This window comes from Barbus barbus, assembly GCF_936440315.1.
Source record: "Barbus barbus genome assembly, chromosome: 42".
Lineage (NCBI taxonomy): Eukaryota > Metazoa > Chordata > Actinopteri > Cypriniformes > Cyprinidae > Barbus > Barbus barbus.
In genome coordinates, this window is record NC_136720.1 from 1,508,046 (window position 1) to 1,523,690 (window position 15,645).

General features: G+C 39.3%; 2 protein-coding genes across 2 annotated transcripts in view; one reads left to right on the forward strand and one right to left on the reverse strand.

Moving 5' to 3' along the window:
- LOC306861610 (polyunsaturated fatty acid 5-lipoxygenase-like) overlaps positions 1 to 15,645 on the reverse strand; it is a 587,266-nt gene that overhangs the window by 415,655 nt on the left and 155,966 nt on the right. The gene's annotated exons all lie outside the window — the stretch shown is intronic.
- On the forward strand, positions 2,080 to 12,283 carry LOC306861665 (uncharacterized protein). The gene is made up of 3 exons (XM_079404068.1): positions 2,080 to 2,136; positions 2,667 to 2,819; positions 10,918 to 12,283. The coding sequence occupies exons 2-3, from the start codon at positions 2,735 to 2,737 to the stop codon at positions 11,823 to 11,825; spliced, it is 993 nt and encodes a 330-aa protein (XP_079260194.1). The 5' UTR covers positions 2,080 to 2,136; positions 2,667 to 2,734; the 3' UTR covers positions 11,826 to 12,283.

Below are 15,645 nucleotides of genomic sequence, written 5' to 3' on the forward strand. Positions count from 1 at the left end.
AGCATAGTTTAACAACTTAAAAACTACATGGCTTCTCACAAGCGAGGTAACAACAACAGCGCTGTTCGTGAAGAAAATGAACTAAGTTTCACTATAACTAGAGACATTGCTGCCAAACACTTTTGAGAGACACACAGACTCACAGAGGTAATCTCTCTCTCTCTCTGCTCTCATAACTTAGTTATTAACTGTATTAACTGCATTAGTCTACTATTAACAGCTAAAGCCTCCGTTACGGTTTAAAATTACGTTTTGGAATTAGCAAGGGAGGCGTTGGATGAGATGCGGAAGAAATAATCCTACTCACAATAGAGATTTAAGTAGAAAAACCGAACGAATGCCATGAAATATATCATTTGATTGATGTCTTGAGGTGTGGCAAATGTAGTATAAGCTCAATAATTGACTTCGGTCCGTTGAATTGTTAGAAAAATAATGCACACCCAAGGTGTAACAATGTAACTCCGCTTCACCACCTCGGGTGTGCATTATTTTTCTAATAATTCAACGGCCCGTCGTTAATTATTCCTTATTTAATGCGACAGACAAAAAAACCACGGTAACACCAGTGACACAATGAAACACCAGTGACATACATTAAACCAAAGATCCTTATTCTTCAGCTATAATTAATAGATGAGACTAAATAGATACATTTGGCATTTAGTGAAAGCAGTTAGCAGTGGCGGGGCTAGACGGGGCAATAGCCACCCCAAGGATTTCCAAATGATTTTTCTGTTTTTTAACTTTAGGTGTCATTCTCATTAACGTTGTAAAATAAACATTAAAAACCTAAAAAAAAGTGTCTAATATGTGGCCTATAAACAATTGATATTATGGGGGAGGGGTCAAGCAACTCAAGTAAGCAACATGCAAACTTTGCGCAAGACAATGACCGTCAATTCACTAGAAAGTGAAAGTAAAAAAAACTGACGGCTAACGCTGCATTAACGGCACATATTCTCTCTGAGACAACGAGAGACAAATCTACTCTAACATATGCTGATAACGTAATATAACTGTCTTAAATTATTCCCTTAATATTTCGTGGCTCGTATAGTGAAAAACGTGAGAAGAAACGTATTTTGCGTTAAACAGGTTGTTTTTGAAAATCATTGCCTGAAATAAAGCTGCTCTGAATTTTCATTGATGACTGCAGTGTTAGTAATTGTAATTATAAGCCTATAATTCATTATATAAATTAAGTATTGCAGTAAAACACAAACGCGCGCACACACGCAGAGCAGTGGGCCGCCAATGCTGCGGTGCCCGGGGAGCAGTTGGGGGTTCGAAGGTTTAAGGTGGTGTAATTGTTCAAATAACACATTGTTTTATGTTAAAAAATTGTAACCCTAAAGTGTTTTTATTCAAGTGTAATATTTCTGTAAAGGCTAGGAACAGAAAAATGGTCGTTTCCATGGAATGACCCAAAACTACTAGTATAAGTCTGAATTGAATTCATATGATTAGGAGGTATGTACATATTAAGGTAATCAAGTTGTACAGTATATATACATGCAATGATTTTTTTCCATTGTGTGAAGACTTGGAGTCAGACTCTTCACTACACCAACAGTGTCAGTATATAAACCGCTTGTATTTAAAGGCTCTCTCTCATTTTTGAAATTGTAATGGTTTTGCTCCAAACACTAGTTGCAAGTACTATAGTTGTGATACACACAGAAGGACATACAAAAGGTGGATGAATAAGCTCACCTTTGTGGATTTAACTGATATGTCCAAACCTTATAAAGAAAACAACCAGCACACCATTACCAGTAAGGCTGTAGTTTTCTAAAAGCTTTATGTTAATGAGACACTAACAGGTGAAGGACTATGACTCTTTATACACTGACAAAGACTGAAGTAAACTCTGACCAACCTGCTTATAAATGGATCAAAACATTGCAGTTTTGTCTTAGTAGTTCCTAATATCTTCAGCACATGATTGGGCAACATTTAAATATCAGTTTTACCAAGAAATAAACTCTGTTCTCGTCTATGTGATTGTGTGTCATTTTCTCAGCACATTAGTGATTATAGAGAGCAGCGAGTAAACGGGACTTTTATTTTGGTTTCGTGGCATGACGTCATAGGGCTGCGCTCCTGCATCTGCTGTGATTTGGATGAAGACAGGTTTGTGTTTTTAATCATTTAAAGGGTTGAGTCTATCTTGTTTTCACAGTAACTGTAAAATGAAGTTGTTTTCACTCACGAGGAACAGAAAAGGTGCGTGTGATTTCGCCGCAGATCTCGTGAATCAGTCGATAATGAAGATCATTCAGTCCCTGATGAAGAGATGAAGAGAAACGGATCTTTCCAAACTTCTCTCAATTGAACCAAACGATTCTCGAAATGATTCAGTGATTCGAATCAGACACAAACACGGGACTAACTTTCCAAAACAACTGCATATGTTTCATGAAAGTGAATATATACAAATCAATGCTAATTATAAACAATAAATGCCTAAAAATAAAGTGTGTCTTTAATTTTATTAATTTGTAGCACTAGTTTAAATGTTTTTATGGCCATTTAAGTCCATTAACTCTCACTCTGACTGACTCCCTTATCAGTGTGCTGACTACTGAACCAGGAGCTGATTGAGACGCATCCTGAGATTTAGTCTAGATTTATATTTCTTTAATTATTCTCTTCTTAAACAGAACAAAGTGTCCAAACACAGAAAAACTCCTGCTGAATCATCTGAGATCCACGAGACACTCTTATAAAGATGGAGTTTATTAAAGAGGAGACTGAAGACGTGAAGATTGAAGAAGCATTGAGAGTCAAACATGAAGAAACTGAGGAACAAACAGGTTGGTTTTCATTCTGAAAGCTGAACTCACTCCTTTGATCTAATATCTGGTGAAGCAGCTGATTTCATTCCCCTCAGAACGTCTTTTTCCCTTTATTCAATCAAGTGAGTGAAGTGACATACTGCCAAGTATGATGACCCATACTCGGAATTCGTGCTCTGCATTTAACCCATCCAACCTGCACACACACACCGTGAACACACACACACCCACACACACACACAGCAGTGAACACACACACCGTGAACACACACACACACACACACACACACACAGCAGTGAACACACACACACACACACACACACACACACACACAGCAGTGAACACACACACACCGTGAACACACACCCGGAGCAGTGGGCAGCATTTCTGCTGCGGCGCCCGGGGAGCAGTTGGGGGTTCGGTGTCTTGCTCAAGGGCACCTCAGTCGTGGTATTGAGGGTGGAGAGAGCGCTGGACATTCACTCCCCCCACCTACAATCCCTGCCGGCCTGAGACTCGAACCCACAACCTTTGGATTATGAGTCCGACTCTCTAACCATTAGGCCACGACTTCCCCATCATACTACAATTCTTGCGTAGTAGCTACTTATCATACGTAGGATCAGAACTGACGTGCGCTAGAAGCACCGCTGATGTATGGTTAGTCAAATGGTTCAAAAAATACGGATGAAAAATAGCCTTTGGCTAAATCCGGTACAATACATGAAATGGAAATTTTATGTTAAAAATTGTGCATGGTCCCTTTATAAATAATAATAAAAAAAATTATTATCTTCTCTCCGAAACTTGAAAATAGTTTTGAGAAGAGATGTTTTTACTTGAAATTTAATTCCACTTATTTTTCCAATTTATTACCAATTTCAAGGTAATGTTACGGCTTTGCCTATTCTGTCTTATACTCATTTATATGTGCGCACTGGAAGCTAAAAAAATAGCTTTTGTGTAATAAAGCTCTGTCTGAATCTGATATTAAGGATAATGTGTTTAATGTCGTATTTTACATGTCATGAAAGACAATGCTTGTGTGTAGAAACTGAGTTACTAAGACTTTACCCACAGTAACAATTACAGGGAAAAACTCCAGAAACAAAGGCTTCATAATTTAATGTGGTTTATTACAAGAGAAGCACTTGTAGTAATCCTCTCTGGATGGACTGCCTACACGTCAAGTGGAAACATCGCCCACAGCATCACAGAAATGTTACGCCCCTCACTGTATTGTGATGGTGTTTCAGGGCGCAAGTCACACAAAAACAATAAAACCCATTTCAAACGAGGCATTTGTTGCATCCAGTGCGGACATAATTACTGATTATAATGACTTATACAGTCTTTTTACACGTCGCATTGCATCATGCCGTGTAAACATTACAATGTCTGCATATGTGATCGTAGAAACGACAAACAACAAGAACTACACACTGCACGGCACAAAACTCACGTTTGAATATCATTAGCAGAAATGTACTTTCAGTGGTCAGAAGCGCCAGACTGTCCTTGCCCCACTTTATAGAAACAGCCTTTGTGCAAGCCAGCGTTGTAGCTTCCAAGTTCAGGAAATAGTCCTCCGTAAAATGCGCTGCACACACTCTAATATTTGGGTTGAACTGTTCTGGAACAGTGTTGTAAATACATCTTAACCACTGATTTCTAGTTGTGACCTCTTTTGGAAGCCCAAACAAAGTTTCACAATGAAACAGCGTCTCCAGGACATGGTGCCGGCGGCAGCAACAACACTACAGCGAGAATAATAGGTTCACCTTCTTTCGTTGCGTGTACATTTGGGCGGTGTTATGAAAATCTCCCCACATTGTGACGTAGACATGTGGGGCGTGTTTGAATGAGCCGTTTTAGGGGGACGTGGCAGTCTTAACTGATAAAGAATATCTCTTTGGTTTTGAGACTTTAATATTTGCAACTTCAGGGATCTTATTTATGCACAAACAGCTTGTAACACTCCAAAGAGAAAGGAAAACTTGAAATCGCATCATATGACCCCTTTAAAACAATAGTCATATACTATTAGGAATTTCACTGCTAGAATATTTTTCGTTTGTTTTGTTAGTTTTCATTATTTAGACAGAAAAGAGTCTTTGATATTATGTTATATAATAAAAAGCCTAATCAGTACATTAGGGCCGGTTTCACAGACAGGGCTTAGTTTAAGCCAGGATTAGGCCATAGTGCAATTAGGACATTTAAGTAGCTTTTATAAATATGCATTAGATAACATTACTGGTGTGCACCTTGAGGCAAAACAATGAATCTGACATATTTTAAGATCATTCAAGTGCAAGTTTCTTTCAGTTGAAATAGCCCAGACATTCATTTTAGTCTGGGACTAGGCTTAAGACCTGTCTATGAAATCGGGGGTAGAGGAAGTAAAACAAACCATGTGTATGAGTCCACATTCTAATGATCAGAGATGTGGTTTTTCCGTATAAATACAGATTTCTGTATTTTCCGACCTCTGAGGGACGACCCATATGATTCTCGTAGATCCGAGGGGGGGTGTTGGTTACTGCATGATTATTGAAATCGTGCAAATGGCCTTAAGTTATTACCTAAATAAACTGCGAAAAGAAACATCATGGATGGAATGGTCCTGAGAGCGCTGTAGAAATCATTCTAATATGCTGATTTGCTGTTCAAGAAACATTTCTCATTATCATCAATGTTGAAAACAGTTTTGCTGCTTAATATTTTTGTGGAAACAACGATACCACTCAAACATTTGTATAAGATTTAAAAAAGAGAGAGAAATAATTGTATTAATCATGCATGAAAGTGATAAAAAGTGAGTGAAGACATTTAAAATGATTTCTGTTTAATAAATGCATTAACAAATTGAATTAATAATATATTTGATAATGCAAATAAATGCAGTTCATTAAACTTAATTATGCCATAGTTCAATTAAGATATTTAAGTAGCTTTTATAAATATACTTTAGGTAAAAGCATTACTGGTGTGCATCTTGAGGCACAACAATGAATCTTATGTATTTTAAGATCATAGCCATGCATTTTAGTCTGGGACTAGGCTTAAGCCTTGTCTATAAAACTGGGGGTTAGTTGACTAAAACAAAATAGGATAAGGTTGACTAAAAATGATAAAAACTAACAAGGATGTTTAACAAAGGACTAAGACTAAAATTGAAAATAGCTGACAAAATGAACACTTCTTAATATGTTGATTTATGTAATGGGGAGAAACGTAGTCGCACCCCGAGCTAAAAAAATGTTTAATTGGTCAGGACACCAGTAGGGATGTGTCTAACAGCCGAGTTCAAAACCTCATGACAAAAACAAGTTTTACTTGCTTTTTTGTTCTTTGGCCGTTCTTTCAGTGCATTTGCTGCTCCTCTACGTCATGAGGAGACAAGTCTTTAGATACTGTATGTCCAATAAAGTCTCGCATTAAAGGAGAAGTGTCTTGTGTTTTGTGCTTGCAAGTTAATGTCTTAAACTGCTGATCGTTACCATGCTAAAAATAGTGTTTTCGCTATACTTTGGATATTAATATCCGCTGCAGAGTTGATAGTTACGGCAGTTCAGTTGACCGATGGCCGATTCAGTAAGCATTCATACACACATTTGTGTGTGAAATGTGCATATGAATGATTTTTAAGAGCTAAGCACTATTCACCAAAAATTTCGTAATATAATTTTTTCTAAATTTACGAAAAAATAGAGGAACTGAAACCGTACACAAAAAGTACTTACTCTGTATCGTGTTAAAAAGTTTAATTTTATCCTAACTTGACTATAATTAGTCTATATTGAGGTATGTTGCATTTATTGTATTATATAATCCATATATAAATTATATAATAATTAATACAATTTAATTTTATCTTAAAGGCATTCCATCATATATAGTGGACGAGTGAGAATAGCTGCATCATAGCTTCAGCTGTGAAGTTTCTCTGAATAAAGCAGATATTCCTGCATGTACAGCTGGCTAAAGAGAGGTCTGTAAGCTGGGTCTAAGGAGTTTATTGTGAGAACTGGTGAGAATGGCACACTTGGCATTGCTTGAGGATCAGGCGAGTATGGAGGCTTGTTTCCGCCAAAAGGTAATTTTGAGGGGGAAAAAATAAAAAAATAAAATTTCTTAACATTGTTCTAATGAACATTCTAATGATCAGACTAAGATGGCGGCGCGAACACATCGCGAGGCTCAGCGTCTTACCAGATTTTGGAAAATAGTGTTAATTTACCTGGTTATTTCATTCGTGTTCGCGCGATCCAGTTATGCGAACTACAGCTATAGTAAACAGTCACTTTTGGACATCAACAAACGGTGTTCCAACATAGTTTTAGATCATCCTTTCGACTTCAGCGAACTCCCACCGGAGCTACTGAGATCACCGCGGACAAGCGGATCACTCGTACCGACCGGAAGTGCTCGGCGTCGAGACCGTAAACAAAGACGGGGAAAGCGTGGAGGGCTGCGTGCTAAGCTAAGGCTAAACCCACATCGACCAGCTCTGCCCAGCATCTTCCTTGCCAATGTACGGTCTCTGATGAACAAGATGGACGAACTAAAGATCTGGACCCTCACACAGAAACGGCTTATGGACTGTAATGTTATGTTCTTCACTGAAACATGGCTCTGCAACGATGTCCCAAACAGAGTGGTGCATATGGATGGACGCTCTCTCTTCAGGGCTGACAGAGTAGCAGCAACCTCTGGTAAAAACAAGGGTGGTGGAGTATGCATTTATGTAAATAAATCATGGTGTAAAGACTCTGTTATTGTTGATACCTACTGCTCTGCTGATCTGGAGTTCCTGATTATCAAGTGCAGGCCATTCTATCTACCACGTGAGTTCACTTGCATTGTTGCTGCTGCAGTTTATGTACCTCCGGACGCTAATGCTAACGTGGCTATGAAAGAACTCTGTGCTGCTATTAGCAAATTACAAACCCTGCACCCGGATGGAGCCTTTATCGTTGCTGGGGACTTCAATCACTGCACTTTTAGATCTGTTCTCCCTAAATTTCATCAAAATGTCTCCTGCACTACAAGGGGACATAAAACATTGGACCACGTTTATACTAATGTGAGTGATGCCTACAAAGTCACACCCCTCCCCCACCTGGGTCAGTCTGACCACCTCTCTTTGGTCTCTTTGTTCCTGCTCCCCAAGTAAACATCATATGTGTGAAACCTACAACAAGGACTGTTAAAATCTGGCTGGAAGGTGCTGACTCAATTCTTCAACATCAATTCCAGCACACAGAATGGAGTGATTTTGCTGCCCAGGCCACCACAAACTCTCAGATTAACATTGACATTTATACCAACTCTGTCATGGAGCACATCAACAGCTGTGTGAGCAGAGTGACTACACACAAAAAAATAAAAAATTTCCCCAATCAGAAGCCCTGGATGAACCGAGAGGTTCGCCTCCTGCTCAAAGCAAGAGATGCAGCCTTCAGGTCTGGAGACCAGGAGGCTTACAGCTCAGCCAGAGCCAACCTGGGGAAGGGTATCTGCCAGGCCAAACTCACACACAAACAGAAGATTGAAGATCACTTCAATTCTTCAGACCCCCGGCGTATGTGGCAAGGCATACAATCCATCACAGATTACAAACCACCTAACTCTGCGCCCCCCTCCAGCTCTGCCTCCCTCCCAGACGAGCTCAATCACTTTTATGCTCGTTTTGATCAAAATAATAATGAGATCTCACTCAAAGCTGAGCATCAACCCAGTGAACTGCCTCTCACTCTCTCCACATCAGATGTTTACTCCACTCTGCGTAAGGTGAATGCACGGAAGGCAGCTGGCCCTGACGGAATACCTGGTCGTGTGCTTAAAGCCTGTGCGGAGCAGCTAGCTGAGGTCTTCACGGACATTTTCAATCTGTCCCTGGCCCAAACAACTGTCCCCACTATCTTCAAAACCTCCACCATCGTACCAGTACCGAAACACTCCACTGCCTCGGTCCCTAACGACTTCCGTCCTGTTGCACTCACCCCCATCATTGCCAAGTGTTTTGAGAAACTGGTTGCATCCCACTTAAAATCCTGTCTCCCTGCTACACTAGACCCATTCCAATTTGCCTATCGCCACAATAGGTCAACAGAGGACACCATCTCAACAGCACTTCACTCTGCCCTCACCCACCTGGACAGTCAAAACACACATGTGAGAATGCGGTTCATAGACTTCAGTTCTGCATTTAATACAGTAATCCCCTCCAAGCTGATCTCCAAGCTCAGCCAGCTTGGAATCAGCACACCCATCTGCAATTGGATTCTAGATTTTCTGACTAACAGACCTCAGTCCGTCAAGTTAGATAAACTCTCCTCCTCCATCATCACCCTGAACACCGGCGTGCCACAGGGCTGCGTACTGAGCCCTCTCCTGTACTCCCTCTTCACCCATGACTGTGTTCCTGTTTATGGCTCCAACACCATAATCAAATTTGCAGATGACACCACGGTGGTAGGTCTGATCAAGGATGACGATGAGTCAGCCTACAGGGATGAGGTACAGCACCTGGCTGTGTGGTGTGCCACCAACAATCTACAGCTAAACACCCAGAAGACAAAGGAGATCATTGTGGACTTCAGGCGGACTAGGAGTCATGCACACACACCCATCTACATCAACGGAGCTGAAGTGGAGCGTGTGTCGAGTTTCAAGTTCCTTGGCATCCACATCTCTGATGACCTCACCTGGTCCCATAACACCTCCACTCTGGTCAAAAAGGCACAGCAGCGCCTTTACTTCTTAAGGAGCCTTAAGAAAGTTCACCTGAATCCCAGGATCCTTGTGTAATTCTACCGCTGTACCATTGAGAGCATACTCACGAACTGCATCTCAGTATGGTACAGCAATTGCTCCGCATCTGACCGCAAAGCACTCCAGCGGGTGGTGAAAACTGCTCAACGGATCACCGGCACCCAGTTAACTTCCATTGAGAACATTTATCATAAGCGCTGTCTGGGCAGGGCAAGAAACATCATCAAGGATGCCTCTCACCCTAACCATGGACTTTTCACCCTCCTTCCATCCGGCAGGCGTTACAGGTGCCTACGCTCTCGCACTAGTAGGCTCAGGAAGAGCTTCTTCCCCGAGGCTGTGACACTTCTGAACGCTACACCACAAAATCTAACTCCTGCACCTGTTTATTACTGCACTGGTCACAGTACTTTACACACATGCATTTGCACTACTCTTATTTTGCATAGACTGCACATTGTTAAAATTATTACACTATAAACTGTCTAAAGTTGTTACTGTACAAAGCACAGTAAACTATTTCTATAAAATATTGCACTACTGTTATTTTGCATAGAATACATTGTTCTATCAATACTTTGCACACTCATCCAGCTGTATTTATTTATTACCACTGTTCTCACGTTTCTGCTGTTCATAATGTGTATATATAATCCTACATTGCTCTGTTCATAATGTACATACAATCCCTACATTGCATTCCTATTTATATTCTGTATATACTCTGTTCAATACTGTATACTCTGCTCAATACTGTATATAGCAATTCCACTGTACATTCTGTAAATCATATCTTCAGTTACTCTGCACTTATATGTATATAAAACACTATATTCTTGCACTTCTGGTTAGATGCTAACTGCATTTCATTAGCTCTGTACTTGTACTCTGCATAATGACAATAAAGTTGAATCTAATCTAATCTAATCTAATGTTTGTGTTTAATGCAAACTAACCTTGTGTACGCAGCCGCTCATTTAAAATACTCAATGTTAAGAACAAATTAATGTTCAACCAACGTCTTGTGAATTAGGAGGAATTTTCCGTGAGAAATTTGTACCTGTGCGTACAAATACGAAACAATCTATGCAATTATTAATGAACAAGACCCAATTTTTCTGTCAAAATTCACTATAAATATAATATTTAATTCCCTTTTAAGGTACATTTACCGGATTTTCTTACAACAAAGTAAAGAGTAGTACATGCAAATGGCCGTGATTTCCAAGAATGCTTTGGGGGTAATTTACAGTATAGTACAATTTTAATTGTAAAAAGTGACAGTAACTTGCTGTTATCAATGTTAACATGTATTTCATTTTTTCCCCAATGTAGACCTGATGTCACTGAAAGAAGAGAGACAAGAAATCGAGGAGAAAGATCAGTGCCTGGAACTTAATTTTATAACTGAAAAAACCCCCATAAAGACCGCAAGGACTTCCTCACGAAAAAGAGCCCAGAAGACCAAATCTAACACCTGCCATCAGTGTGGAAAGAGTTTTATACATAAACAATCTCTTAAGAGCCACATGAGAATTCACACTGGAGAAAAGCCTTTTTCCTGCCCTCAGTGTGGAAAGAGCTTCAGTCACAAAGGGAACCTTACAAACCACATGAGAACCCACACTGGAGAGAAACCTTTTACCTGCCAACAGTGTGGAAAGAGCTTCAGTCAAAGCGGGAACCTCATAAACCACATGAGAATTCACACTGGAGAGAAGCCTTTCACCTGCCAACAGTGTGGAAAACATTTCTCTCAGAAGTGGAGCTTTATGAAACACAAGAAAATTCACACTGGAGAAAAGCCATTCACATGTGATCAGTGTGGAAAGAGTTTCGCACATAAAGACACCCTAAATGCTCACAGGAAGAGTCACTTTGGAGAGAACAGCTATGTATGTCAGCAGTGTGGAAAGTGTTTCAGTAATAAAGTATGCGTCAAGACTCACATGAGAGTTCACACTGGAGAGAAGCCTTACACATGCTCTCAGTGTGAAAAGAGTTTTGGATATAAACAATCCCTTGATTCCCACATGAGAATTCACACTGGAGAGAAACCTTACACATGTCAACAGTGTGGAAAGAAATTCTCTCGAAAAGGAGACCTTAAGCTTCACATGGTCGTTCACACTGGAGAGAAGCCATTCACTTGTGATCGGTGTGGAAAGAGTTTTGGACGTAAAACAAACCTTAATCAACATGTGAAGATGCACTTCTGGAAAGATTTAGTTTCAGAGTTTTAGATGTTATCTTAGGTTTTTCACAGACAGGAAAAACCTTATGCATCTTGTTATAACTAGAGAGAAGTGTGCTAGTGGGGAGAAGTGGGGAGTAGACCTGAATTAATTTGAATACACAGCAAAATCATTACTGTTATATTTCCAGTGTAAAATACACTGGGTTGGTGTCATATTTATTATAAGTTTATAAAAAAGCACTGCTGGTGTTATTTGCATATTAGTGACAGTGTTAAAGATGTTCTTTGTTAATTAACCCAAACTGGAGTAAATAACTGCAACTGCTCCATGTATTGCTCATTGCATCTGTGTTTAACAGAACCATAATTTTCTCTTACAAGAAGACAATAATGAAAGGTCAAGTAAAGTTGCTTTCATATGGACTTGCTTCATGAAAACTGAGAGAATGTAGAGTGATTTTCATGAGACTGGAAAATGTAAAAAATAAAGTCATGATGGAAAGTACTTGAGTGGCAGTCTGTAGATTTTACATTGGTTTATAACCCGCCATCCAACAAAAGAAGGTTGACCAGGCGTGGCTCGTCTGTAAAGGCTGATTTATATTCGATGTGTTCGCATGGAAAGTATGACGTCATCACGGTGTTCGTGACCTCATTTCAAGTGACGGTGTGCACAATATTTTTTGTAACTTTTCATGCGGCTCCGCTTCCGAAGATGCACGACGTCAGGGCGACTCTAGCTGAACATTGCACGTCTGTGCAGGCATTTGTGTGAAACAGAAGCAGTTTGATGTGAAGTTCAAACTCCATCTTTTGATGCTTTGAGGGAAAACAATGAATAGTTTTTTTTTTTTGCATAGCTAGTCCAAGGCTTTTTGATTGAAGAATGTTTTATTTTTATTGTATAAAAATAGAAATAGAATTCATTTGGATACCATTTATACATTTTAATTATTTATTACTAAACTAGTGCTTTCTCAGTCAGTGTCGGCTGCAAACACCAGAGCCTGACTCTCCATCTCCACAGTAATGGACGTGCCTTTAATACAGAAATGCACGAATGTTTCATACAGACTACATAATTGGAGAAGATTTGTTTTTTTATTTGAATTGGTTCGTTTAATAGTAGACATTTCAAGCTTTCTATAGATTGATTTATTTTGTCTGTGAGCCGGTTCATTATTGATACGCGCTCTATTCACGGAAACTGCACGAGAGATGGCAGAAAGCACATACAAAAATTACGGAGTATTTTAAGTTCTTTCTGCAGGAAAAAAAAAGATTGCGCGGGCACCCCATGTCATACAGTAAAGCTTGATAATACACCCACACTCCTCATAAACACTTGAAATGTGCCTATATAGCTATTTTATTATTAATATAATAACCTGTTTTGGTAATTTTTACTATTAATTGCCCAGCTCCCCCGTCTTTGATCTAGCACCCCCTAAGCACCTGCGTTCAAAATTCTGTGGCACCGCCCCAAAGCTATGATAAGCGTTAAACATGGATGACAAACACTTACAAAATAAACAATTACAAAAATGTTACAACGCAATCATGTATTCTGCTGTTAAAGCTTTAATCAGGATAAAGCTGTATATTAAAAGCCAACATAAGCAGTAGCATTTACAAACAACAGTGTATCTAAAAGTATAAGACAACCACAAACAAAGAAACATACCATTCTGATATGTCCTGTAAGAGCCGTGTGGTTCTGCACCATGCTCTTATATTATTCTCTGGGTCTCAATCGGGATCAAACTGATGAGCAATATTCCCAGAAAGCACAGGTATGTCGCAGAGACTTCTGTGAAAGATCGTAGCGTCTGATAACCGTCGCATTCGATCGAACGTTTTTTTGTTGTTAATGAGTCGTCGTCTTCACCTCTATACAATGAATATTCAACATTTGAAAGTACGTGCTGCCACGCAGATCTGGCTCAAAGCAAGCAGACGAATCGGTAGAACTGGGGTTTTTAATGTAACACCAGACGCAACCATTGTTGCAAAGAGCTTGGATTCTGCTAGAAATAGAGCGAGGAGTCGCGCCACATCCAGGCGATAGTGATTATGGGCTTTCTCTTTTGTAGCGTGCATCGCACCGCTCGCGACTCTATAATAAAATACAAATACAACAAACTCTTTGAAACCCATCATGCACAACCAGCCTTTATTTGTCCATCTATGCCTTTGATTGCTTTATCCCTCCATAGACAAAAATATATGCAAAAAATGTTCAATTAGCACATTTAAGTCATTTTTATAAACATGCCTTAGAAAAAACATTACTGGTGTGCATCTGGAGACAAAACAAAGGCACTGATATATTTTAAGATCAGTCAGTGCAAGTTTCTTTCAGCTGAAACAGCTCAAGCTTTACATTTTAGTCAGGGATTAGTTTTAAACCTTGTCTGTGAAACCAGGGGTATACATACTTACTTACTTTACTTTTGTCATTTAGCAGACGCTTTTGTCCAAAGCGACTTACAAATAAGAAAAAGTAACTAAAACTAAAAAGTTACAACTCAATAAATACCATCTACCCACATATTTAAGAAAATAAAGAAATTAAATAAAATTGACACATGCATATAACAACATTTCAATAATAAACATATAAATGAAAAAATTAAATAAAAAGCGATACTACTATCCCTTGCCGGTGTCCCTGCCCGGTGGAGTCGCACGGTAGAGTCGGTGGTCTTTACCATGGTATACATTTGAATGTAAAAAAAAAATCCTTAATATACTTTCTATGATTGACAAAATCAGTTTAACGTGAACTCAAATTTAACATTTATATGGAAAAAAGAAAAAGTGTTAACTTACGTGATGTCGTGCATCTACAATTTTAATTTCAGCAGTGGTTGAGGGGTGTGTTTGCTTTGGCGGTTTATGGGGGAATGGTATTCCCGTCACGTCTAAAGTTGTAGACTTGAAACACTCAATGTCGTATTCTGTGTCAGTGGAGTCTGGAAAAGTCAAGAACATTAATAAACAATCGTTAAATAAAAGGTAGAAGTAGTATATTGAGTGAAGAGGTTAAGACAAAATAAATAAATAAACGCTCTGAATCGCCTTGTGCTGGAAATCCATTCTGATGCTCCTCTTGTCCATTAACATCCTCTGGTTTTGAACTGCACTTCAATTGATTTGAGATAGACCCTTTTTCAGTTAGTAATCATTGTGATGCTTAGGTGGAGGCAGAAAGATTGCCCTGACTGCTTCACTAACGCTATCTAGCAAGTTTTATATGCTTGTTTTTTTAACAATCACTGGAGAAAATTTGATTTTATCTGAATATTTAATGTCAGGATTGTGATTTGTTATTTGAAAATGTTAACTTTAACAGAAGGAACCAGATTGGCCGACTCGTACACACTGACACAGCTACCAGATAGAGAAACCAAGCGAGCATAGTAAATAGAAGCTGAGGGCTTGTAAATCTTTATGTACTAACAGTGGCAATTGTAATGCTGCCTTCACATGCCATCGGAATTATCGTAAATGCGAGTTTCCTAATTGGAAATTAGACGTGAACGGTCTCTCAAGTTGTAGTTACTACTGGTAAATTCTGAACGTGAATATTTTAAAGGTTCTATGCCGTTGAAAATTCAGCGTTTAGTTGATCCTGATAAGTGGTAGTCGTCGTCAGTTGTAAACACGACGGCTCTCTTCTTTTCTGAGGGGGTTTGGCGCCACGGCATTTTTGTTTCCAGGCGGAACATTAAAGAACACGACACACACATCTCCCGGAAATCCTGTATAATCTAACCAATCTGATGACGACTTCAAAACTCCTGAAGTGTTTCCAGATAAGTGTGCCATATGCATCAGACGTTCAGCAGACGGTCTGTGGACGT